Source organism: Syngnathus scovelli, chromosome 3 (assembly GCF_024217435.2).
Source record: "Syngnathus scovelli strain Florida chromosome 3, RoL_Ssco_1.2, whole genome shotgun sequence".
Classification (NCBI taxonomy): domain Eukaryota; kingdom Metazoa; phylum Chordata; class Actinopteri; order Syngnathiformes; family Syngnathidae; genus Syngnathus; species Syngnathus scovelli.
The window spans coordinates 13,554,473-13,580,814 of NC_090849.1; the positions used below are offsets into that span (position 1 = coordinate 13,554,473).

Below are 26,342 nucleotides of genomic sequence, written 5' to 3' on the forward strand. Positions count from 1 at the left end.
TGCACCTCTGAAATGTGAGGCGAACGTGCTAACCAGTGCCCCACCCACCGCACAGTCTTCTCAAGACTGTATTTATAAATTCAACAATTTAACATCATACAGTTCACATATAACCAGATGTTTCTATAAGTCCATACCATCTGAGTGCGAGGTTATTTGGTGAAATGTTGAAGGAAAAATGATCTAGACAGCCAACAATGATTTTTTCTAAATTATAATCATAAAGGCAACATTTTCTTGGAGTTGGGCTCTGTATCAATAAATCCTTTAGACAGGATAAAGTAATTAATCCTTAAATAACATTAAGATAACGACTTTGTAATAAAGTGACTTTTCCGTTCCATAAAAGATATAGTGCGCTCATAAAAGTCCATTCCATACATATCTTAATATATTTAAAAAAGAAAACATGCTGTAAATCAAATTTCTTTTTGTAGCACTCCTAATAATTTTTCTTCCATCCTCCCCCTAAACAGACATCAAATGATTCCATCGTATGAGAGTTTAAATTCCACTCCTGCAAGCAAGGCTTGAGATCTGTAGTCTCCATGGACTCTCGGTGTGTGCCAAACTTGGTTTAGCACGAGAAGCACAACTTATTGGATTATAGGGGTCTATCATATATGCTCACATTGCTGGAGGCTGTGTGTACAAGCGGGGATGTGTGTGGGTGTGCTGCAGGAGAACCAAGAAAGGAATGGAGCCGTAAATACGCAATAAACACACACTTCATTTTCTGTTTTAGAAATTTATTATTGACTCCAACCTTTTCATTTAGATGTTTTTGAAGATGGAGCAGCCAACTTTTCTTTCTTTTATTTCTTTCTTTTTCTTTTTTAAATGTAATCCTTGGTGCTTGTTGGTCTACTGTTGCTCACGTGAGGAGAGAGAGTAGAATTGACAGAAAAACTGTCAGTGTCCCTGGTGCCTATTCAATTGTAATAATAACTCTCTTCACCCTTTCCACTATTCAGTCTAGTTAGTGTGTGGGTGGTTCATTTTCCTGCTGATAATAACAACAGTGCACAGCAGATTGCGGCAATCCTTGAACGTGCGCCTTGGTTTGAAATTCTAAGCGCCACATGGGTTTTTGCAGTATATTTTAGCATAAATACACTCTGCTCATAGTGTGGGAGTAATCGTACTGATTTGACAAAGCATAACTGGCAAGATGATGATGATAATTAAAGATGCAGTGAAAAATGTATTTAGTCACGTTGACTTTTTGTTATGCCACGATTCTCAAACGTGGTCATTCTCAAAGTGCTTAGTCGAAGTTGACCATGGGTGCTATAAGTTGGTAGCATGAATTATTCTGAAGTCACATCACTATTTCTGTGCATTAGCTTGCTTAGAGCCACTTGTTGGCAAATGAGGGATGGACAGTTCTTTTTTATTTTTTATTTTACAGAAATAGATGTTCTGACATAGATTCAGAAAATCTCCTAAAGCAAAGTGTAAAAGGTCAGTACAAAGCTCAAGGGCACAGCGAATGAATGACAAATCATCGGTCATGCCTGCTGTCTCTAATTTGTTGTTTTTTCTTAAATAAAAGACAGCTTGACTGTACTGCAGAGGTGGTAACCACATCACAGTTTTCCTTTACTGTACATTTTGTGTCATTGTTTTGATCTATAACGTGATAACGTTTCTGCAATGTTGCAATTTTGGAATATGAATCTTTGCGATTAATTTTTTATTGTGGAAGGCCCTACAGCCTTGGCTTATACTTGTTACGATGCAAATACATCACTCTTTAAGCAGATCTTTCTCGAATTTAAAGTTATCACTTCAATCTGTTTTAATAAGCTACAAAAGAAGTCTTGTGGAAGCTCGAGTGTGCCTTGACATCTATAGCTTCAAAAATACTTTTTCTTCAGGCGAGAAGTGAGGTACACCCTGTACTGGTTGCCGTCACAAACGAACATTAGCGCATATGAATGGTTACAAAATTTCAATGAAGCCATTATGCAGAAAGAGAAGACGTGAACTCCACACAGGGAGGCCAGGGCTGAGATCTGAATCCCAACCTCAGAACTGTTGGGTAAATGCGTTGACTGCTCCTGTGCACTGTGCCGTCCAGATCTATTTATATGCATGATGTGCTGTATATCGTCCATGCTAAAGCTGAGAATGTCTTTGAAAACGGTGCGGAACCTAAGTGTACGTGGTTTTCTCTATTTGCATCACCATTCCTGCAGCAGTCGTCACTTACCTTAAAAAGAACATGTTTACCTGTCTTTCTGCGTCGACACACAATGAGTCATACTGTCGTGTTATTTCGGTATGCCTACTGGCAAGTCTAGTTTCTTTGTCACTTCTCTTCTTGCATTGGTCATTTATTACCTCCTTTTGCCAACATTTATTAGTCATTTACTCCAAAGTGCCAAAACGAGCATGATAGGCAGTTAAGACATGAACTCATATGATAGTGCCAGTTGGATTTTATAAAAATAAAAATAAAAAAAGGTTGATGGCCTGGTCGTGTCCAGCTCCAAAAATCATTCTTGTCCATAATGGGTCTTAATGGTGTAATACAGTCTGTTGGTTCCCACCATGATCCTGTCAGACCGTCTGGCTCTCCGTGCAGTTGCCAGGTCGCTATCATCCACCAAGACAATTAACCACCTGCTGATGAAGCAGTCATGCAGTTTAACATTACACTCCTCTTGACATTTGCAGAATCACTCACGGACACGTAAATAGACAGATTTATCGACGTGTCCCCTCATCCATGACCTCTTCGTGATGATCAGGTAGCTACACAAGGGAAGTGGCTGTGATTCCTGACGCACTGATCGAGCTTCCCACTGAGTGTTACTAATTTGTTCATCTCCTTAACGAACATTATTGCATGAACCACATTTATCCGGCACTCCATCCTTAATGAGTAGCGCCATGCTCATTGCTCACGTCTCCGCTTACTGCTCTCTCCTCTCATGCGATCGATAAATTCAACTTAGTCTTTTAATTTCGATGTCATCGGCCACAGTGAGTTTGAGCCTACTGTAAAACTGAATATGCAAACCAAGGCACCAACTCATCCGAGGTCCTGTAAATCATTCACGGAAGTTGAGACTAGATGATAAGTCAAACACGGAAACAAGTGAGTTCCTTGATTATAAAGGGAAGGCTTCATTTTCCGCCTGAGTGCTGCAGATATTCTGGGATGTGTATGCGTCTCCTTGGCACTGAGGCACACAAACGTCTCATCGTGTTCTGTGCATGTGCATGTGCATAGTGACACCAGAGTGTATTCATGAAAAGGTGTGTCAGAAGGGTGTGTTGATAATCGTTTACTGTCTCCTCCTTGAATAATTTACAACTTGTTACAAATTTCCCAATGCTAAACTGCACACAGTCAAAAATACAGAGCAATAGTGAGTACAGAAATCATTTTGGATTAAAAGGCATGCAGAACTTTGCTGTGAACGAAGCTGTTGACGTACACACGTGATCAACGCAGAGAACTTGTGTAGCAACATAGTTGTGCGCGTGCACAAGGTCGTGGCAGGCAATTACTCATCCCAGCCTTCACCCCCTGCTCAGGATACATTTATAGGCAAGAAACACCGACAGAAGACAAATTAAACTCATTTCAGACGCTGCTTTCTGATTAATAGTTTTGATTAGCTTTAATAATTAAGCAAGCACTCACTGTATTTTAGCCCCATTTCAAAAATATGCCTTCCTCGGATATGAGTGTGGGAGTGGCCACGAGCTGCCCTATGGACAGAGAAGGTGTGGTCCTAGTTGCTTCAGCTGAGTTTCACCTGACAGCTAAATCAGCACATTTCACCAGAAGTGAACCACTGTCAGGATTATACTAACCAACATTAATTTGGGATTTATTTCTGTCTTAAAAGGTATGTTAGTGCTCATGCCATATTTTATTTTTCATAACCTTTCTGCATCTGCTGCAGAATATAACACAGTGTGTTTACCTATGAGGCAGTTTGTCTCACTTGAGTTTGATTAGCATTACCATTCTGGTTTATTCTGGCTTCCAGGCATAGAACAACAAGGCAAATAGTGGTTGGAGCTTGGTTGTAATGAGGATTCTTAAATCACAAGAAGAATGTCAGATGTTACTTTGAAGTCTGATGGAGCTTTTAGGGAGCCAGAATTAAATGAGTGAAACAACAGGCATGAAAATATACCACGAGGATACTTTTTAAAATCATTTTTCCACTTCTCAGGTTTATGATGGAGCCGGGGCTGAAAATGTGTGTTTTTTTTCTGGCAGCACTTCACCTAAACACAGGTGAGTCAGATGATTTTCTCTTCAAACTCATGAGCCAATTCTATCTTTACCACTGTCTGCCTTCGAATCAATAACAGTCAGGATATATGATGACAAACAGCACGTCGTAATTAACGCACTCGGTGGTCTAAAAATAAACATAGCATTGTGTGCAGTGAAGTCTGTTGGTACAGTGTCATGTTTCAGAATATCCAGACCCCCTGTGCTGCTCTTTAATAATAATTAAGTGAGCACTGAGCAAAGAAAAACAAGACTCCAAGCTATACCCCCAACAGGTCTTCATATTGCACCACCTCATTCACTTGCAATGTATGTATTCTGAATTTACAAAGGCCTGTCGCCTGGTGTGTATGAATCCTGACTTAATTGCATTGTGTGACAAGTTTAGCCCCCTCTGTGCTTACTTGGACAACACATCATCTTGAGACGACAGCATTTTGCCCAAAGCGGGGAGAGGTGCTTTTCCAGCTATAAACGTTTGACTGACTAATCAGAAGTTTTCCCAAAATGCCTTTATAACATTCATCACTTTCAGCCTCTAATGAATGACTCAGTGTACTTTGTTTGTGGCGATAGCATTAAGGTGCCTTCGGAGTGTTTGTGAGGAAAATTAACAGCGAGGGCTGTCAACAGAAAGACTGACTGGATTTATAAGTATTCTACACTGAGAAATTCAGCCAAGGTCGAAACATCTAAAAGGGAAAATGGGGCGAAGATGAATGACAACATTACACGTTTAAATGTGCTCAGTGCCGTTGTCTCTGCCTCCATAAAACATTAAATTAAGATGCCGGCTGCAGGGCAGGCTTAGCGAGAGCCACTGAGACAGGGTTTTTAAAATACACTCCTTTGTGAGCGTTAGGCACGCTGGACATGACAAAGAATACATGCACTGAGACGGTATACTGTAAACAGAAACCTCCAGCAAACTCTGAATGCTGTAGCTTTATTTTGGAGGCCAATTACGTTAAGAGCAGCACTCTTTTTAGGAGCACAGACCCTCAGCTTGAATGTCATTAAGCACAAAGTGTCATGCATTTGAAAGCGATTTTCTATCTTGTTTTACATGATTACTGTTGGTTTTGGCTTCTACAAACTGTAGAACAAGAAACGTATTTCATGGTGTATAAATAAGCCAGGGTGGCTTGGTGGCGCACTGGTTAGCACGACCGCCTCACAGTTAGGAGGGTGCCGGTTCGATTCCACCTCCGGCCCTCCCTGTGTGGAGTTTGCATGTTCTCCCCGTGCCCGCGAGGGTTTTCTCCGGGCACTCCGGTTTCCTCCCACATCCCAAAAACATGCTTGGTAGGCCGATTGAGCACTCCAAATTGTCCCTAGGTGTGTCCCAGTTCAGGGTGTCCCCTGCCTACTGCCCGATGACTGCTGGGAAAGGCTCCAGCACGCCCGTGAGCTCCGTGGGGACAAGCAGTATAAAAAATGGATGAATGTTGTTTGTGTGTGCGTCTGTCTTGTTTGTTTAAATTCAATTTGTCGTTAAAATATGTACAATGACATGTGTCCAAGTGTGCTGGAGCCTACCCAGTTGACCTTGCGCAAGAAACAAACCCTGGAACGATTGCTAGCCAATCCACGGAACATACTGCATAGACAAAGAGCCATTCACACACAAGGAAAATGTAGTATCTTCAATGTATCTAACATGCATGTTTTGGGAAATGGAAGAAGAACACAGAGTATTCAGAGAAAACCATAAATGCATGAGCCTAAAAATTTGAAACTACAACGAAGATTTTTGGTGGCTTGAAGCTGAAACGTCAACTGTCACCACCGAGGTGCCTGCGGGCATTAGGTGGCCCTAAGGAGTAGCCCGTGGGCCTGTTCTAAAAATCATCCTGCAGTGATGGAACAATTTTAATTTCCCAGGAATATTGTTGTAATCAGCATTTGAATATGGAAACACTGGCAGTTATTTGAAGAAATAAAATGTTGCATACTGATATTGTCAAGGATCGGATGGAGCAGGGCGACCAAATGCAGCTTGGACCAGGGTTTATTAAAGGGAAAAGGTAGTTGGAAGCGAGGATAAGGGGAACGAACTAACAGAATCGGCACACTGACACAACTTAACAAAACAATAACTGGACTGACTGACTGACTGACCTGACGAGAAGACGTGAAGACATCAAACGTGACGACATCAATGACCCGACGGGGAGGGACACGCAGACAGGACTTAAATAAGAGACAGGTAACAAGAGGCAGGTGAGAATGATCGCACTGATCATGGGCACACAGGAGGGGAGGGGCGAGCACACGGGCACACGGACAGAAACTATGACAATATGCACATAATAAAACAACCGCGGACGAGACGTGACAGATATTTATGTTTCCAACTGTGAAATCATTAACATGACCAGTGACTTCATATAAATAAATATCAGTAATTGAAAATTGTAACATATATTAATAACTAGGGCCCGAATGATACGTATTTTTTTAGCCAGATGTTAATTCCGATATTAGGCTGAATAAAATAAGCAATTGACCAACCAACCAAAACCAAATGACTAAAATAACTTGTCAAGAAAAAAATGAATCACAGGCAGAACCTTTAACTGTTAATGTGTAAAATAAAGAAATAAAATAACATAAAAAATACATAAAATAATCAGCCCATATACCATTATTAGTATTGTATTAATGTCTTATTGACTGTGTATCACATTGTTAGCCCATGGCATTAATTAGTTTAAAAAAGGTCAGTGATCCCTCATTTAGCAAGTGTAATAATGTCTGCTACTTTTGAGGTGTACTGTATATTTTGAATGGCAAAATGAGTCTTGAGTTGTTTCAAACTTATATGAACACACAGATGTGACACAGGCCATGCAAATTACATCCTCGGGCCCGCAGACCATCCAGAAGGCCAAGGGTGAAAAGGTCCTACTCGGGTGCACCTACACCCAAGGAGTCCAAGACACCGGGGAACTCGACATTGAATGGTCCAACCTCAGCCCGGACATGACGCAGAAAGACAAACTGGTAAGTCTCCCATGAAAATAGAGCGAGGAATGTTTTGTGTCTTTGCAACCGCCTAACACCATTTTTGAGCTGTGAGTAGAAAAACCTGCTTTACTCTTTCATCATTATTCCATATTTGTTTGTCAGATCTTGGCCTTCACAGAAGGGCGTATACACAACTATGACCCCAGCCTCTCTGGCAGGATCAGCTTTACAGGAGACCCCAAGCAGGGGGACGCGTCTATCGAGCTCTCTGATTTGAGGCTCTCAGACACGGCCACCTACCAGTGCAAAGTCAAAAAATCACCAGGCGTCGACATGCGGAAAGTAACTGTTGTCGTAATGGGTGAGAAAGAATTCTCCTTAACTGGTTTTACCGGTTCATTTACTCAGTTCTCACTCTAATGGAATGTCCTTCTATAGTTCTGTCTACCGGCTCCCAATCACGGGTGACTTCCTTTTATTCATTCCAGTTCCCCCGTCTGTTCCAAAATGTTGGATTGACGGCAAGGAGGAGAAAGGCAGTCCGGTCACTCTCCGCTGCAAATCAGACCAGGGATCCTCTCCTCTTACGTATACGTGGATTAGAGAAAGTTATCTTGGAAAACCGCCCGCGGTTGTGCCACTAAGTATGGCACTTTCTGTAAGCAGCCAAAAGCACGTTAGCTTAATTACATATTCCGCCGGGATGTCTCTTATTCAGACACACAGAGTGGGGAGTATTTGATCAAGAACCATTCGGACAGCTATGCTGGAAGTTACTTGTGTGAGGCAAGAAACCCTGTGGGCAAAGCTCAATGTAAACAGACGCTGCAGGCACACAACCGTAAGTCAAAAAGAACATCAGTCCTACTTTCTGAACTTTTCAGGAACATCTCACATTCCAAAACCGATGTCTTGTTCCATTCTGTCCTTTGATACTGTCAGACTAAAATGACAACCTGTGTTCCAGCCACCAATCGAGTGGGAGTCATCGTCGGGGCTGTGATAGGTGCTCTTCTCCTCCTCCTCCTCCTTTTGCTCGCCATCTGGCTCTCGGTCTGCTGCTGCCTCAAATTACGTTATGAGAAGGAGGTGGCCAATGAAGTCAGGTAATGCATTAGCGAGCATATTGAGAGCGTTTATTCATATTCGCCGAGTGAGACTTGTGTGTTTTTCAGGGAGGATACCCGTGCCCCAGAGAGCCGCCCCCCCAGTAGGAACTCCAGCTACCGCTCAGTGCTGGGGTACCGCACCCACCAAGGGGTGTCCTACAGCTCAGTGGGGGGCCGCCTGCCCAGTGTCAATGAGTCCAATGCCAGTAACAGTGACAAGGGGTCAAAACATAGCTCAGTGAGGAAACCACTCCCGCCACTCAAATACGACCACCGCTACGGTTATCCCGTGTAACTACAATTTATACACAATGGACTTCTGAAATGCCTTAGAAAAATACTCTTTTTTTAACTATAACTGTAAAAATTTTTTTTACTTTAAATGTAAATATTTTGGAAGAAATAATGCCAAATGGTGCCATACAGCCTGTTAAACAACCTCGAAGGCATACTGAGAATAAGCAGATGCGTAACTCCAAAAGAATCGGACCTCATCTATCGGACCGGATGTCCTTCGTGATGCACTGTCCAAGTTTTTTATTACCTTCAGCGTGGTAGACATCTCAATATTAATTTAATATAGCTTTGATTTATACAACTTGTAAAAATACAGTTTGTTTGAGTGCTTCCTTTTCCATGTTGTAAAGCTAGTTCAATCCAGATTGTTCATAGGTAAACATAATAAAATAACTTTTTAACTAACAATCTCAAGAGAGGAATACTGTACGATTTCCCACTTTTGGTTCACTGACCTAATCGCTCAGAATTCCAAATTAGGTTTAATGAACCACCAGAGATGACACTTAGACTGGCCTTTTCTAAAACAAGCTATTGAGGAGCGTCTGGAGCAATGCATTAGCATGCAGATGTCATTTTGCTGTAAACAAATTACCATCTAAAATTCTGACGATGCACATAAACAAGGCCAAACAGTCGTTTTCCTCTGGCCTTGTTAATGCCTTTTGGAAAATTGCCTTTGCACAACGGCACGTTGCGCCATTGCCTTCTGTGTTTGGGTATTTTTGCGCAGCAGCTACTTTTTTTATCTAACGGCTAGTTGGGGCACCAATGCTTAGTTGCCACTCAGTTAGGGTCGAGTCAGCGCTTTGCCTACAGGCCATCTTCTCTTCAAAAAGACTTCATTTAGCCTGAATACTTTTCTTTTATGTGTATGTTGAATTAATAATAGCTGCAGGATGGAGGGCACACGCGCACCCTCAGCGACAAATTCTGCCCTGTGACACCTCGGCAGCAGTGGAAGAATCTTTTACTTGAGTGAAAATCCTAACATGAAGACAAGACACTGCAATGCACTAAAACTCTTATTATTATTTTCATTCTTGATTCTTAAATGTCAAATCCCTGTTCTGTGCTTACTTAATGAGGTGTTAAATGAAAAAAAAAAGCACTTGGTCTATGAGCAAATCACTTATTTACAGCCATATTCCAATTTCAAAACAAGCACAAGGATTCAATTTGCTCAACTTTCTACCTGAAGCGCTGTTTTGCGCTTGTTGTAGTTACTTTAACTTTAAGTCCACTTGAACCATGTCAACTTCTGTATTAGTTATCCATTTTAAACATTCCTCTTTCTGTTAGGCCAATTTAATTGGTAAAAGACGTGCGTGTTAGAAAGGCGACGGTTTCAGAGCTTCAATGTCCTACAGTAATGGACCCGACAAGAAGTGCTGAAATGAACAGGATGGCTTGCAAATATTTGTCTGGCAGGTTCAATCAGAAAGCTCATTTCCTTTTAATTTCATTCTGTGGTGGCTTAACTTAACTGGGCAAAAAAAAAAAAAAACACTGCTTTACCTTCTTGATTTTTTATGTGGGGAAAATAGAGAACCGTTAACTTTGGTTTTCACTCATTCATTTTCTGTCAGTACTTTTTGTGTGGAAAAAATGAGAGTACCGCTTTCCTGTGCAATTTGATGATTTGTTATTATGCTCTCAGGACATGCAAAAGAAACATTAAGAGATAACAAACCGAGCTGGCTCAACACCTTGTTAGGATCTTCCTACCACTCGGGTACAACTGCATTGACTTAACCTATTCCTCAAGGTGATGGAAAGGTTATGTTATTTTCTTATCATGCAAATAGGAATGTGAGAGTGTGGTCTGGTGTTTGTAAATGTGTGGCCAGGAAGCAGGAATCCGCTTCCATGAGAAGTCCCACTGAGCCGTCATGGCGCCCTGATCAAACTACGGCAAAGTCACCGGATCAATCACACTAAGCACATATACTGTGCGTGCCGTGTGAATGCAAATATACCCTCATCACTTCCTTTGGTCACGGCTGATGCAAATCACAAGTGATGCTCCAACGTATAAATCCCTGCCAGTCGAAGAGATTCAACCTTGCTGTGTGCGTCCTGTAGGCGACTTCAGGCGAGGATTATCACTTGGATAAGGAAAACCAAAATGTGATTCTGCAGACAGAGCCAAAAGTGTTGAAAAGGATTGTGAGGGAAATGCACGGAGAACTCTCACGTCGGATTGTAAGTGATAATTAAAAATAAAAAGCTTTGCCCATCTGCTGCAGTTTTTGGACTCCAACAGAAGATTTGGACTGAGGTTGTATAAGAAAGACTAAAGAAGGTGGCAGGCTGTTACTAGAGTGGAATTAATGTGAGGGTTTTTCCTTTTAGCCTGACGCCAACAAAGTGTTTGGAGAGAGAGCTTTTCATCATGCTTGGGACAAACAAAATGACCATGTGGCTCTTGACGGGCATGACAGCAGTTACCACGGTGTTCTTGAACCTCTATATTTTCTTGACGAGCGTGTCCAACTACAAGCAGAAGAAGCAGTGGAGCCCCAGTGAGAGCATCATTGTAGCTTTGTCCTTGGCAAACATCAGCCACCAGCTCATCTGCTACTTCTGGATGAGCATGGATGAAGTGGACAGCAAGTGTCACATTGCCCAGATGCCCTACGCCGTCATGCTGGTCATTACTTTCAGTCTCAAGTTCACCATCATGTGGGACAGCAGCTTCCTGACATTCTACTACAGCACCAAGCTGGTGAGCACGCCCAACCAGTGCTACACACACATCCAGGCCGCCATCATCAAGCATGTGACACTCGCTGTGTTTCTCATCCCACTGAGTGGCCTTGGGACCTGCATGCCCATGCTGGCGGTCTTCCACGGTGCCAATGACACCGTGGGTAATAAAGACTGCGGGGTGTTAATGCCCAACTCAAAGCCTGGAAAGATTTACGAGGCCCTCTATCTGATCCTTGCAGATGTGCTGCCGGGGATGTTCATGGTAAAATGCTGCATCTCCATCTCCGTGCACTTGGCGGTGCATGTGCGCCGCATGAAGGCCAGCACCAATGGCGCTCACGTCCCGAAGATGGGCACTCAGATGAGGGTGATCCAAATGGCTCTTTCTTTGGTGGCCGTCTTCCTTATCTTCCTTGTGGTCGACCTGTACGTCAACTATCAGATAGCCGTGCATCATGAGAACGCCATCACGCTGACGTTATTCTTCACATCCATCTACACCACGGTTTCTGCCATGGTGCTGATCTATGGGAAAAAAACTCTTTGGAAAGCTTTGATCCATGATTTTAACATCTGCATGGACCTATATCCATGTCTGACATGTCTGAAGGTGCCTGAGCAGAGGGACCAATCTAGCAGCACCCCTGCAAAGATCAAGAACTGAAGGTTTGATTGAAGCAAATATTCATGCTATATTCCAGTGATTCGCTGACACTCGGCTGCGAGCAATCAACTAACTTCAGTGAAATGGTTGGAAAATTCGTATTTATTTACAACAAATAATGTGTCTTTGTTCATTGATCTATGAATCTTTGATTGTAATATAAGTGCTTTGGATCAATAAAGATTGTGGAGCATTGCCATAATCCAATCGTGACTTTGTAACTGAAACCTACTCAAGATTTTGTATAGTTGTTGTGTAGACATTCAAAAACGGCTTTATTACATATTATACTAAATGAAGTGCAGCATGCCCATACTCCAAATCAAATTTATTAACGTAGGCCTTAATCGCAAAAGAGTTTCAAATCATCGCTGTGAAGTGGGCACTGCTTTTGACCCTGATTGCTCATTTCCATGTGTGTGAATCTTTCTCTCCAATAGCCACACTACGACCCAGGGGGATATTTAAAGAAACGATAATAATGCTTTCCATGATAAGATCATTTCAATGAACACTAATAACACTGCAAAATCAATGCTGTTTAGTTTATAGAATGTTTTATTACCAAAATAGTTCTTCAAAAAATATTAAAATCCAAAGTACTCATACAAGCTTTTTTTTTCTCTCTTTCTTAAATTTATTTTAGATTATATTACCTGTCAATGGAACATTTGGCAAGCACGTTTGCCATGCATTTTTAGACCTTTTTGTTTGGGGTTTGCAAGTTCTCCTAGCGCTTGGATCACTTATCTCTAAATATTAATGCGTGTTTGCATCGATCTGAAGCCTTTCCTGGTGGGCAACAGCTCAAACAGGTTAAGATGTGTTGTCTTCAAGCCGTGGGGGTTTGGGGGAGCGGGGTAATAGTTCAACCAGGGATGCAATAGGCCTGCAATGTTTTGTGCAGTTTTTAGGATTCTTTGTAGCGACTATAGAGCTGTTACCGATAATAACGGTTAATGTTTATTGAGATTGTCAGAGTGGTGTTCATTTCACGACACATTTATTATTGTGAGTGTAATTTGAAGTGGTGAACAGTTTTGTAGTAGATCTCAAGTTGCTCAGATAGGCTCCAGCTTCACGTGACCTTCAACAAAATGATTGGTATTGACGATGGATGGATCTAATAAGCGGTCACTCCATATTCACGCAAAAACTTCTGTTTCATAAGTGATAAGTTCAATTTCCATAGCGTAAACAGTGAATGTGTGATTAAGAAATGATGTGTCTGTGCATACTTATTTTTGCTCTGTGTATGTGTCACTTCACAATTTGCTTGAAACTTAACAAATACAATCTGCAGGGAGTAGATCTGCCGTGCACACATCACAGCCACCAAATTAATAGCTCACTATTCGGATCACATGCTCATCACACAGAAACTGTGAATGTAAATATTTCATTGGAACATATAACTGTAAGGCAAAAGCACAGTGGGCTGTACAGTGGTTGTCCCCTCCGAAAATGTTGAAAAATACATGTGACATTGAGGGCACAGAGCATATTAATAAAACATGAGCTACGCACAGCCTGAATAGCTGTTTTTTATTTGAGTTGTTTAAATCAAAGAAGGTTCAAAAGTCCTTCCTCGGGTCAGCAGAAAGCAACCTCAGCATAAACATATGTACATGTGCATATTGTTAAAAGTGAAAGCAGATGTAAATGTTCCCTTCTGGGTTAGTTTGTGTTGGTGTTGAAAAGTATGCAGAGGCAAAGTGAATCTAGCCTCAACAATAGGAAATAAAATATTTGCCATATTCACATGCTCTACCACCGTGGCATAAACCAGTGGGCTTCAAACATGACAATCTCACACGCACAACACGCCTGCAGTAAGCCAATGGACAAAATAAGGAATGCCATATTTTCTTTTGATGAGAGCGATTCAATCATTCCAAGGCCGCAGCCTTCATCATTTACTGTCTTTGTTCCATTGGAGTGAAGCTAAGCATCACTGAGGCTCAATAGAATAACAAACAAGCAATAATCATATCAAAAAAGATGTTTTCTGGGTATTTTCTGGGTCTTAGTGCAAATTTGCTGCTGGTGCAATGAACTGGTGACTTAAACATAAATCAAAACTACATACGCACACATCACTCAAAATGTTCTCACCAACCAAACGAAACATTGTTTGAACAATCAATTTGTCAATATCTTGCTATTTAATACAACGCTTGTACTCAGTAATGGGCATAATTTTTCTGAAATTTGTTGTCATGTTATGGCTGGTTGGTGTATATTAACATTATGATTCATACAATTGTGGTTATTTAAATTTCACTACTATGTTTGGCTGCGTTAAAAACAATTGTACTGTCACGTGTATACATTTAATGCATTAAAAATGTAATGTAATGATTTGTTCATGATTGAAATAGCAAAACAAATACAAAAAGTTGCACATTTTCCACCCAAGTCATTCTAAGAAAAAAACGCTGCCTCTTTCACAGTCACATTTCCACAAATGGTGACCTTCAATCCAGCCACTCAACCAAATGATACTTTCCGCCCTTGAGCTCAGACTGATATCCTGAGATTGCGAACAGCCTAAAACTACGAAGGCAATGGTATAGTAAAGAGGCGGTAGACTCCATGGCAATGCTTCAGGCGCATCGGGTTACAGCAAACCGAAGAAACATCTCTCCTTGCATGGGTGAAATCACCCCAGATAGCTGTTTCTCATGGGAAATGGAGCAAATAGGGATATCCTGTGGCACTCTAACATGAAGGAATAGGCCATTAGCAATCCAGATTTTGTGAAAAAAAAAAAAAAAAAAAGAACTCATCAAACCCGACAAACTCCCCCCTACAGACATCCTCCCCAGGAGCTGCTAGTAGATTAGTGTTAGCTTAACTGGCAGCATTTTCCATCACCTACGCTAATTGTATTTGAAAGGCATCAGCCTTAGTGCAGAAGCATTTTAAATGCTGTAACCTTGAATAGAAATTTAAAAAAAACTCTGTAAAGGTTTGCAGAAAGTTCTTAATTTTATGCATTCAACAAACTTTTATAAAAACATGACATGAAATATTTGTTCAAATTGTTATTCATTTGTGTGCAGTAGAAAATCGTAAATGCTTTTGAATTGAAACTCCTGAAAAACCTAACATTTAAATTTAAATACCGACAACCTTCGTGATTTCCATGCCATATTTTGGGCAATCTAAAAGCACACATTTAGTAACGACATGTACAGCATGTTGAAATTAATGTTGCTGAATAATATGCACATAAAAAAAAAAAAGCATTTCTGTACACACGGGATGTGCAATACAATAGAGATACTGAAATTCAATGGACAACAATAACTTAATTTCTGGAATAAACAGGAAATTCATGGAGACATGAACACAAATCTTAACTTCAAAAGGCATCCATGATTGTACCATACAGTGTTTAAAATTTTTCAAAGGAATAGTTTGATATTTAACGTATGGCATATGTGCAGCGTCGAGACAGCTGCCTTTGCAAAACTGATGCGGAAAGAGATGAACACACGCATATTAGTATAATATGCTAAAACTGCAGGACTGGCACGACGGTATCTGGATATGATTGATCCATCCACCATCAACATTGTTGAATGAAATGAGAAACCGTATTGAATATTCATTCACATGGGATTGGGAATTGTCCCTGCTTTCAGTCAAATGCTGAGCTACGCTTAGTGGACCAGGATAAATTGGGTTCTTGCTCCACAAAACATACCGTACAATGTATTGATGTTTTCCTGAAAGAACCTTTTTTATTAAGAAATTTCAAACTATTCCTTTGAGTAAAAAGCACCAATGTGATGCTGCTGCGAAGGCAAACAGTTACAGTATCCACATCATAAACAAACATCACATTCAATAATGCCATCCAGTGTCTCTAATATAAAGGCTTTAGCTCCAACACCCATACCGCGATTGGACGCACTAACTACAACATCAACATTGTATTCCCTGCTCACGACTAACAATATGTAATGCAACTTTACCTGTTAAAATATGGAATTAGTTCAAGCAGCAGTTTTTCTGTGATTGAGGAAATAAAAACATAAAATCCAACAATTTAATAAAATGTAGTGTTACCTAAAAGAATATTCCACATCTTTCTTTGAGGGTTGTGGAAAATGGCCTCAAAAACTGGCATCTTGGCATGAATAACGGTTTTGCATACGCAACATCTCAAACACCCAAATGTGTTGTAAATACATGACTTAGATGATCCTGCATCTGTTGTTAACTGTGGCGTCCCACCGTCTCACAAATGAAATTGTATTTTATCACAGCGTGACATAAAAGAAGAAGCTTTAGGGTTTGTGTGACCCTACTGGGGGCTGTGCTCATATGAGGGAAACATGGACTTCCGGGTTTTGGGAGGCGGCGGTGGAGGTTTGCTATCAATTTTCATTGGCAGGGGAGGAATGAACTGCAAGGAAGAAGACAGTGGTGTTATATTTCGGAATATCTCAGCGTTTATATGCCATTAAATATGCATTAGTGGGTGGGTTGGCATTTGCTTTGAACAGATGCACCTCTGAAGAGAACGCAGCGATGTCAATCTCATGCGGGTGTTTCTTTGGAGGCATTGGTGGCGGGGTCCCTGGGGTGTCAATGGTGTTGGCATCATTGTCACTGAGCAGCGATGAAAAACCTACCACATAAGAGAGAAAAATGATCTCGATCCAGACGGCATGCATCTGTGAGCTTGCATATGTGTGAGGCCTAATTTGGGTTTTAGAGCAGAATGCGCTTACAAAAGATGGCTATATTCGTCATGACTGACAGAAAATGAAATGACACGCAGTGAGTGTGGTGTGTGTGTGTCAGAGCGATGGCTTGTGTTCCGTACTTGAGCTGCGTGGTGTGTGAGGCATGTGAGGAGAGGCAGGTAGAGGACTAAGAGGGTTGGACAGGCTGAGCTGGGACGAAACACCCTGGAACAAGGAGAGCGGCAGTCGTTTGTCGCCCAGCTGTAAACTCTTGGGCCTCTGCTGCTTCTCCGCAGGACTCTGAGATTCAAGTGTAAAAGAAAGATGAGAATTTTCATTAAACGGGGAACTTGAGCAACTCCCAATTCACAATTGGATAACACAATAATGTGAATATGATTATGGCACTGGGTCAGAAAATGAACACCAGTACTCACCTCATCTGCATCCGACTGTCTCTCCAGCAGGACCTGAGACTTGCTCACACTCCACTCTTTCCTGTTCTTTCTCGCGATCCTGTTGTCCTCCTCTGAGCGGGACAACATTGAGGTCCTGCGATCGCTGGGGCGGGATAACAACGAACTGGTTGTGAATAATAGGGGAAGACAAACACATGCAGCAGGATTAAAGACTGTGGCAATAACACAATGAAAAATTTGCCACGGTTTGCCCCCATGATCAGTGAGTACGAACACAGACGCTGACTAAGGGAGACAAAAGGGGGCCCAATGAGGGAGTGCGGGGACTGACTCTTGGGAGGAAACGGCCGAGGGTCCATCGGAGGATGCAGAGCCGCTGGAGAGGGCTGAGGAGGCATTGGAGAGCGTTGACACAGTGGACATGCGACGCAGCGTGGAGGACAGGATGTAGGGCATCACCACTGAGCCCACGCGACTCTTCTTTCTCTCTGCGAGAGAGCAGGGCTGAGACACACAAATAGGATTAAGCATCATGAGGGAATGTTGGCAGGCGAGGGGCAGGGAAAAAAAAATCGGAGCCGCCAAGCACTGGCTAAAATGTATTAGCCTGGACTAAAACAATGTTCGCCGTGCTTTGAATGGGAATAGTGTGATAGGGCCAAAGGGTCAAGTTGGCATCTTTCAATATTGAGTTTGAAGCAGGCCACGCACCAAGGTTATGACGCCATAATGCTTCTCCACTTTCTCCCGAAGGTCTTGGAAGCAAGTAACCAGGCGATTGTGTAAGGGTTTCAACTGCTCTGTCGTCTTCTCCCCATGGATGCGAATGCCATCTGCCAAGACGGGGATCTGGAGGGGCAAGAGTTAGTGTTACGCAACATGTGCAATAAGACCTGTGTTAGTGACAAAGCCGGTGCAGGCGGTTGGTTACCTGCAGGGCAATGAGGTGTTTAAGGACCTCAATACGCTCATGGTCTTCTGGGTGTTCGTGAATGTAGGTGTCATTAAAAAAGGCCTAAAGAGGATGAACAAGTTGAAAGAATCATATACATGCACACTTCAAATGCTGCCGCAAGCTACACTGTATTCAAGATGTTTCAACATCGTGACAAATAAGCAACAGGAGTTCCCTTGTAAAGCAGGCTCGAATCTACCAAGAACTCATGGCACTTTTTTTTTTTTTTTTTTAATTGTGATTAGGAATTGAAAATACACTTGAAGTGTATTTTCCACAAGTGGGAATAGGTCACATATGAGCAAGCCACAAGCAAGTCTAAAGTCGTAGCCTTCAAGTCTCAAGCAAGGCCCGAGTTGCTGCAGGGCAGAATAATTCAAGCAAACCAAGTAGCCTCCAGATTTCAAGCAAGTCAAGTCATTACTTGGTTCAAGCAAGTCATAAATCGAGTCATATAATCTGGCTCAGTCACAACAAATATTGGAATAATGATAAAAAACTTTCCCCACTAATCCCAAACACTAAACAGTTTATTTGCACCGAGAACTAAGCAATTAATATTATGACTGAATTTATTCTGCTGGATTGTTTTGAAGGTGCATTTTGAACTCAATTTAATTCAACTTTATTTTTAAGCAAACTCCACCATTTCACATATTAAAAATGATAATGACAAATTTCTTTGGCCCATTATACTAGCAGCAAATCTATTTCCAACTTAATTATTTTTTTGCACGGGAACAAATCTCTATCCCACATGCAGCTGAAATCACAAAGCATCCAATGTCCTGGAAGAAGAGAGGCGCAAACCTTCTCATAGTTGGAGAAGCCACCCATGACGGCAGGATCAACGATGCCGCTGAGCATCATGGACAGTGGGTTGATGGACAGTGAGCGATCACAGGCTTGCTGCTGCACCAAGTTACTCAGCTTTTCGTTGGCCATCTCCATGGTCTCTATGGCATTCTCCAAAGGACTGATCTCCTCCTGCGCATCATGGGAATGTTTTGGAAAGTGGCTAAGTTACAAGGAATGATGGCAATTTGAACTTGAAAACAATATGGGGCTGCTTCTTACCACAGAGACGGATTTGACTTCAAACCATTTCAGAATCCCAGGGAAGCGATAGGCAGTAATATAAGTGGTTCTCTCAATCCACATCGTCTATAGGGCAGCATATAAATAGAGACTTTGTGCAAACAGTGTTGTTTATACATTTCAGAGAAATTATGGACTTTTTGAACGAGCGCTTCAATCAGTCAAGAACAATAAAATCCACTCACTGCAAACTCATTGTCTGGATCCTTTTCCCCTTTTCTAAAGGGCCTAGAGTACTGGAATTTTTCCACTTCATTTGTTCGGTAGTAACTACAAGAAGAGAGAGTTGGTGATTAGAGTTGGTGGCAAGACCTAAAAAAATTACTAAATGGTAAAAGGAGCACTTAATCACTTGAGTATCTGCTCTGGAACACCTTTGTCTTTGAATTGCTGTGGTACAATGAGCACAGGCTTGACAGTAAAACACTGGATGTCTGAAAGTAGGCTAAGGATAAAAACAAGTAGTACTATGGAAGGACAGTCAAATTGTGATGAATCAGCATTGTTTCTTCATTTAAAGAATGGGTGTCTTAATCACATGATGGTTTGTTGTCTACATTATGACTGTAAAGAAATTATATATCCATAATAAGATTACCTATCGAGCGAGCCCACCTTCATAGATTAAAACCTATAATGACAGCGCTATGTTTTGTTTGTGCCAAGTTTTCCCGAGAGTCTGGGCTAACACACTTTTCATCCATGCGCATAGTCTTGTCCACACTTCCGACACACCCATTACACACACTTAAAAGATGAAAATACCAGATATAGGAAATGTGTTGTAGACCGTCTGGTGCATACACACTACAGTCTAAAACTGTATTTTTTTGTATGAAATAAATCCATTAAAGAAACTTAATGATTGTGGTCATGACTGAGGTCCATGGATTGCATGTCTGCCATAACACAGATCAGCGGTGCCCAAACCTCCTTGTGCTGCAAACCGGGCGAGTCACTTTAAACATTGGCAGTTTGACAACCGACATAGAAGCAAATAGAAAAAAATGGAATAATTAACACACCATTACAATGACAGTAGTTGTTATAATAGTGGGTTGGTGAGAGTAGTTTAAATAGCTTTCAAAACAACTCCAAGGTGCCAGTAGCTTATCTGAAGTGCAAAAGCTCTTTGCAGAGATGAAAAAAATTCTGCTTGCACTAGATTTGAAAGGAAATACCCACACTTTAGAGTTCCCTCACCCTAAGTGCTGGTGCACAAATGACAGATCTGAGTGGATGGAAGAATGCACACAGAATTGGGCTTATATTGGAAAAAATATTTTTCCCCCAAAAGTGTTTCCCTGAGGATTCACAGCAATGTACTCCAACCAGGTCCTAGTTTCCTTAAGAAGAGCTCCCAATGAATTATTGTAGACAAACATTTTGAACAATTGAACAAGTGACCTCAACAATTTTCTCAAATTCAAGGATACACTGTCCAGGAGAGTTGCTGATGTTGTCTCCGGGAGGCGCTGTGCTGGTCATGCGAACGGCATTTGGGAACTGAGAAAGCAATTTTAAACTGAAGTCTTCCAGCCACTCATACTCTTTGCCTCTGTAGATGAACATTTTGTTCTGGAACAAAATATATGTACTATTAGGAAACAGAGGACAATAAAAAATAACTCAAGTTTGCAATTGATGGAGGGGAAAAAGAAACAAACTGAAGAAAAAAGATTGAAGTCAATGTAACATGGCTCTTGAAGCATCAAAATATTGATGACATAAGAGCAATATTGCAGAGCTTTTAAACAGAAAGTGTTTCATAGAGCCAGTTTGTGAATACGTACATAAAATGTCATGTTTGTTTATTAAAATAAGCACTCATTTCTTACTTACCCTGAGGAAAGAAGGAAATCCAAGGCCGTAATATCCAACAGCAAAGTATTCTGGCTGTGGTCGCATAGCATGCATGATCTTTTCATAGAATTCTGCTTGTTTTTTCTGCAAGACATAATAAATGTGTTGACATAAATTGTCTGTTTGTGTTTACCACATTTTAAATTTTTACATTTACATTAAGGCTTGTTGCTCGACACAATTGAAAAAAAAAATTGTTCTTCATTATAGAACTTACTACTAACTGGATTGTTCAAAATAAAAGTATAATAAGTACTTATAACTACTTATCATAATAAATAGTTGACACACATGCAGAGTAACTAGTGGCGCCACAGTGCTCAAAATGCTAAGTGACTACAATGATGCTTTGGGCACATCACGCGAAAAATAAATTACCTAAATTGCACTGAAGTGCTAATACTGATCAATTTATAACTGGATTCTTCGAAATACATTTAAATTAAAATTGTGTGGGTGCTTGCAATGACACACACATGCATACTTCAACTCCTTCAATTTTTTTTAAACTAATTGCCTTCACCCTTTGGCACATTACTCATCACAGACATTTACAGTGGTAAGGGGAAAAAAAACATGCACTCACGTCTACAAATACATTTGCTATTTATGGATTTGTTTTCTGTAGCGGAGATAGCACTTTAGTTCAGGGCGGAAGTGTGATGTACATGTTCTTACCAGTAGCTGGCTGAGCTCCATGAAGTCAAACATGTGGCTCTCGTGCATCTTTGCCAGCTCCTTGCCAAGTTCAATAGCCTTCTCCCACATCTGGGAACATGTATACACAGTCACTTAGCAAATGGCTTCAAAAACTAACTATTGATAAGCAACAGTGTGTAACTAGGCTGGACAATTTCAGAAAAAGATTTAACTGTGATATTTCTGACAGATGTTGCGATTTAGGTTCAACCGCACCAAAATTAAAAGGGAAATAAACGCTGCGGAATCTGATTGAATAATGACACAACAAAGAACCCAAAGCCGATAAATGAAATAGTTAAACTTCAAGAAATTACGCAAAGACTAAAATTAAAGGGCGACCTTAGCACAGTGGCAGTACTAGCAATACTCACCTTGCCTTTGTCCAAATAACATATGATCTCCTGGAAAAGTCTTTCTTTCAACTCCTGTTGCGTCCACACATGCTTCCCATCTCGAGGAATCAGATGAGGCGCACAGGTTTTGTCAGACCACTGGTATAAAATCAATAGTTAAGATGTATAAGTCTGTAAGCACGACAATGCTTTAAAATGTTAAAAGTGAGATTTGTAAATGACACCTCAAGTAATTCAGCATGGAGCAGCAGAGTGTAGGAGGCCTCTGTGTAATTTTCACAGTCCAGATGTAAATCCCGTAGCTTGTACAAGTACCTAATTATAAGAACATGTTAAAAGGCAGCATTTAATCAAAGCGTCAGATGTCATGCCTGACTTACCGAATATAAATGTCTTCCCTCTTTTTTTCCTTGTAGAAATTCTAAATCAGAAAGCACACTAACGTCATGTCAAATAACTGCTTACGTGCAAGCACAAACGTGTGAGGATTTTTTTGTGAACACACGAGTGGGCCGTACCAGCACATTGACAGTGCAGCTCATGCGATGCTCGGGACTTTCATCGTGTGTGATGGTGCGGTATGCCAGGAGATTCTCCAGCAGGCTGCTCAGCAGAAGCGCCAGCTCCTCACCGGACTGTGCCAGATATCTATGGCGTCTGCAGTGCTCCAGTAACCTGTTGGTCCACAATGTGATTTCACTAGATGGCCTGTAAGAACCCTCTATCTGAAATTTTAGCACATTGTTGTCATTAATGCAGGAGTTACAATAATTGCAATGTAATCCAATATACAAAAACTAAAATAATACAATAATAATTACAATAAAAGGTTTTTGAGGGTGGGCTAATTCTTGGACATTGCACCTTCAAAGAATATCTGAAAGCCACTTGTGTAGAGTTTCAGATCAAATATCTATCCATTCAGTTAATGAGCAAAATTGAGATAAGTGACCAAAATTACGTTTTCTCCAGCAGGACTTTGTACTGCTCATCCCCTCGACCTCCTTCAACTTCTTGATCCAGTCTTGTTATCAGCTCATTTTCGAACTGGAGTGATAACACACACACGCACGCACACACACCCGCACACACACACACGCACACACACACACGCTTTGTTGGTGAAAAGATAAAAAAGGATGGTGGATATACAGGCACTTAAAAGCACAGAGTCAAATGGACAACAAGTGATGTAACACAAATGTGGATGGTATTTAGAGAAATACACAGTGCATAAGATTGGAGAGTGTACCATTTCAAATGTGCGCCCGGGGCTGAAATTGTGCTCGCACTGCATCATATCGAAAAAGATGGGAATTGTAGCCTTTCTCAGCTCTGGCTCAGGCACCAGAGTGACCTCCAAAATAGGTCCGACCATGGATGGGATGAACTTCATTTTATGGGGACCTGAAGGATAACAAAAGATTAGCCCTCGGAAGAATACAAGTATGATTTGAGAAGGCAATAAGCTGCATCTTCATCTCACAACAAACATAGGGAAATTTAATAATGCTGTAAACAAAAGAAGTACAATGAAACCGAACAATAAAAACATTGGCTTATTACTCTGCCTGCATTACTGGCAGGCTCCAAATAAATAATTTCACGCAAATATATGATAAAAGATACTCACCAAGATTGTACCACATATCTCTGATCTTAAAGCCAACTGTCTTCCTCATGTCACCATATCTGTAGCAAATGTAAATCAGTTTAGCACTTGTTTTCCTCATTAAAGGTAGAATTGAACTTGTTTTCCGATAGACATCTTTTGAAATGGGCCATGCGTTTCGATACATAGAGCAGATCTACGAAAACAAAATTAAAGTGTAGTTGCTCTATCAGCGGTTGTCAATCACGCATTGTTCAACCCGTCAAAGTTCAAACCACTGACAGACATAAATGTGTCAAGATTAGAAAAACATTCCTCATTCGCACTTCTTAAAAAGTGTTTGAACTAAACTCCAACCCACGGGTATTGGAACTTTTCTCCCAAACTGTCGCTTGTTGTGAAGTGGGTTGAGTCACGCTGTTCGTACTTCCAGTTTAAAAATGGTTTAAAGATTCTTATACTCCAAAGGTATTGGAACATCATTTATTTTTTATATACTTTTGAGTCAAATCAAAGTTCTGACATCAAAAGAACAATGAAAGAATAGCTGAACCAGCTCTTATTTCATTCAAGGCTATTTTATGTATATTTAATACATAACCAAGAAGCTCCATTTGTAAATATATACCTCCTTTTTATGTGTGCAAATAGGCTGGATCAGATAGACTTAAAAGAGACTGAAGTGAGTAAGATGTAACATTTACTAGCAAGCTTAACCACTCGTTTACCTACAAAGTACAATAGCTCCAGTGTTGTCTGTAACTTTTAATATACATTTTGTCATATCCAGTCTCTTCAGTTTCGAGTTATTTCAGTACCACTAACGATTTGTATTTATTTATTAGCTCACAGTACCAACTATTTTGTCCCTGTGAGTAAAAGCTACATGGTTTATCACTCCTCTCATGTTTGCTGTCAAACCATGGTGTCATGTTTAATATTATCACCATGGATAAAACTATAGCAATGTAGATTGTGTGTCAGCCACTGAAACTCTGGTTGAAGTTGGGACGGGACTAGATAAGCAAATTGCTTCCACCCGCTTCCCTTTTCGACAAGTCATGTCAGATGTGAAATGGAACTGTAACAAATGTGTTGTGCACTTGCCGGAATAAACAATTCAAACAAAAAAAACAACAACATTATTTTCAGCAAAAACAATGAAATTGGCGCACCGTGACAATGTTACTAGGTGAGTGTATATTTGCCATGCAATTGGTGAGACACAATCATAAACTGCATGAATGCAAAAATCTCACTTGTTTAATATCTTGTTGCGCTTCTCTTGAGAGAAGGACTCAAGTTGCAGTGTCTCATGGGTGAGGAATGCTACGGTCAAATGAAAGTAGCTCTTCCACAGCTGTGCGGGATACAAAGGTTTAAAATATTATACCACACAAAGTCATACATTGTAAGTTTCTGTATGATGAACAAAACATACCTGTAGTTCAAAATGTGCTTGGTCTAAGAAATACGTGTTGAGGACATCGGAATACAGGTTTATGGCCCTTAGGAAAACTTGCATCTGCACCAGGTTCATAATCATCCAGTCAACAGGGAATACCTTTCCCATGAGGTCCTTGAACATGATGAATGTCTCCATGAGGAAGTCCTGATGATAGGAGAAGCTTCATTGTAAGCGCCAGGTGAAATTCAATTAGCTCAAAAAGACAGCATTGCTGTATGTATGTCGGGCACTCATCATGTTCCGACCACTAGCGGGCCCACTGACCTCATTATGTCATTCACATCAAATGCATGATATGTTTACAATCAATATTCTCTCTAGTAGTTGAAAGTGGAATAATGTCCATTATTGATGGGTAGCTGTGAGGTGTACTGCAACTAACAAGGGCAACACCAAAACACTTACAATGATATCCTGTCTTGTCTTAAAGGTGCCAATATAGTGGGCATAATGCACGTCATCCATCTGCTTCAAGATAGCTGTCATGCAAGATAAATAGTGGCCCTGTAACAGAGAAGGTGACTTGTAACATTACATTCATTCACAGAAATTCCCCTGACAAAAAAAAAATTCTGAGCACCGACTTTCTTCTATTCAAGCAAATGTTAACAAGTGTATAGGAAGGGTCTTTAATCCCGGGCCTCAGGGTCCTGCATGTTTGTTATGTCTCCCTGCTGCAACACACGTGATTCAAACACCCCAAGGACCAGGATTGAAGACCCCTGCTGTATAGTTTATCTTTCCCCTTTAAGAGAAAGCATTTAGTTTTACTAATGTCTGCACTTCTCAAGGATATATTCCAGCAGCAACATCAAACTTACAATGAGGGGGGATGATCTGTCCATGCCTATGACAGTGCGATTGACCCTGCGAAGTAGGCGCTCCATTATCATCTGAACGTGTCCCCTGGTTGGACCCTGCACAAATGTAATTTGTTTAGTATAAAGTACTGTAGTATTACTCAATTTGAGTCCTCTGGTATCCATCATAAATCAAAGTCGATCAATGAAATCCGGTCTTGGTACAAAGTGCGGCAATGGACACCCTGGCTTGAACATGTAGTACGTTATGTTCGTGATGAGCAATAAAGTCCAATGACAAAGCAGCACTTGAGTTCAGGTTGGCTATCAGGTATTCCTCCCACTCACACCAGTCC

The 26,342-nt window shown here is 40.9% G+C and overlaps 3 protein-coding genes and 1 long non-coding RNA gene across 5 annotated transcripts in view; 2 read left to right on the forward strand and 2 right to left on the reverse strand.

Annotated features, from left to right (window-relative positions):
* Nucleotides 1-2,429: 2,429 nt before the first annotated feature.
* Nucleotides 2,430-6,495, reverse strand: LOC125965827 (uncharacterized). Its single transcript, XR_007479980.2, has 2 exons — nucleotides 6,386-6,495; nucleotides 2,430-2,628 (listed from the first exon to the last, which is right to left on the reverse strand). It is a non-coding gene; the product is annotated as an uncharacterized lncRNA (long non-coding RNA).
* Nucleotides 3,705-9,048, forward strand: vsig8b (V-set and immunoglobulin domain containing 8b). Its single transcript, XM_049716666.1, has 8 exons — nucleotides 3,705-3,866; nucleotides 4,200-4,264; nucleotides 7,101-7,270; nucleotides 7,397-7,595; nucleotides 7,723-7,878; nucleotides 7,953-8,075; nucleotides 8,202-8,340; nucleotides 8,410-9,048. Exons 2-8 carry the CDS (start codon nucleotides 4,204-4,206, stop codon nucleotides 8,636-8,638), a joined length of 1,077 nt encoding a protein of 358 aa, XP_049572623.1. The 5' UTR covers nucleotides 3,705-3,866; nucleotides 4,200-4,203; the 3' UTR covers nucleotides 8,639-9,048.
* Nucleotides 9,049-9,204: 156 nt separating this feature from the next.
* On the forward strand, nucleotides 9,205-12,218 carry tas2r202 (taste receptor, type 2, member 202). Its single transcript, XM_049716667.1, has one exon. It carries the CDS (start codon nucleotides 11,036-11,038, stop codon nucleotides 12,014-12,016), a length of 981 nt encoding a protein of 326 aa, XP_049572624.1. The 5' UTR covers nucleotides 9,205-11,035; the 3' UTR covers nucleotides 12,017-12,218.
* Nucleotides 12,219-14,988: 2,770 nt separating this feature from the next.
* dock5 (dedicator of cytokinesis 5) overlaps nucleotides 14,989-26,342 on the reverse strand; it is a 30,991-nt gene continuing 19,637 nt past the window's right edge. Inside the window, exons 27-51 of one of the 2 annotated variants that reach the window (XM_049716661.2) lie at nucleotides 26,008-26,103; nucleotides 25,592-25,690; nucleotides 25,160-25,330; nucleotides 24,978-25,078; nucleotides 23,740-23,798; nucleotides 23,359-23,513; nucleotides 23,068-23,153; nucleotides 22,625-22,781; nucleotides 22,487-22,527; nucleotides 22,331-22,421; nucleotides 22,125-22,244; nucleotides 21,730-21,819; nucleotides 21,031-21,135; nucleotides 20,625-20,766; nucleotides 19,541-19,622; nucleotides 19,374-19,458; nucleotides 19,168-19,254; nucleotides 18,901-19,077; nucleotides 18,067-18,150; nucleotides 17,847-17,984; nucleotides 17,467-17,639; nucleotides 17,154-17,298; nucleotides 16,857-17,016; nucleotides 16,540-16,658; nucleotides 14,989-16,433 (exon numbers count right to left, since the gene is read on the reverse strand). In XM_049716661.2, the coding sequence (XP_049572618.1) occupies nucleotides 16,332-16,433; nucleotides 16,540-16,658; nucleotides 16,857-17,016; nucleotides 17,154-17,298; nucleotides 17,467-17,639; nucleotides 17,847-17,984; nucleotides 18,067-18,150; nucleotides 18,901-19,077; nucleotides 19,168-19,254; nucleotides 19,374-19,458; nucleotides 19,541-19,622; nucleotides 20,625-20,766; nucleotides 21,031-21,135; nucleotides 21,730-21,819; nucleotides 22,125-22,244; nucleotides 22,331-22,421; nucleotides 22,487-22,527; nucleotides 22,625-22,781; nucleotides 23,068-23,153; nucleotides 23,359-23,513; nucleotides 23,740-23,798; nucleotides 24,978-25,078; nucleotides 25,160-25,330; nucleotides 25,592-25,690; nucleotides 26,008-26,103 (2,865 nt within the window). In that variant the 3' untranslated portion in view covers nucleotides 14,989-16,331. Of the gene's footprint in view, nucleotides 16,434-16,539; nucleotides 16,659-16,856; nucleotides 17,017-17,153; nucleotides 17,299-17,466; nucleotides 17,640-17,846; nucleotides 17,985-18,066; nucleotides 18,151-18,900; nucleotides 19,078-19,167; nucleotides 19,255-19,373; nucleotides 19,459-19,540; nucleotides 19,623-20,624; nucleotides 20,767-21,030; nucleotides 21,136-21,729; nucleotides 21,820-22,124; nucleotides 22,245-22,330; nucleotides 22,422-22,486; nucleotides 22,545-22,624; nucleotides 22,782-23,067; nucleotides 23,154-23,358; nucleotides 23,514-23,739; nucleotides 23,799-24,977; nucleotides 25,079-25,159; nucleotides 25,331-25,591; nucleotides 25,691-26,007; nucleotides 26,104-26,342 lie in introns of those variants that run through there. The other variant, XM_068650148.1, reaches the window with a different exon arrangement.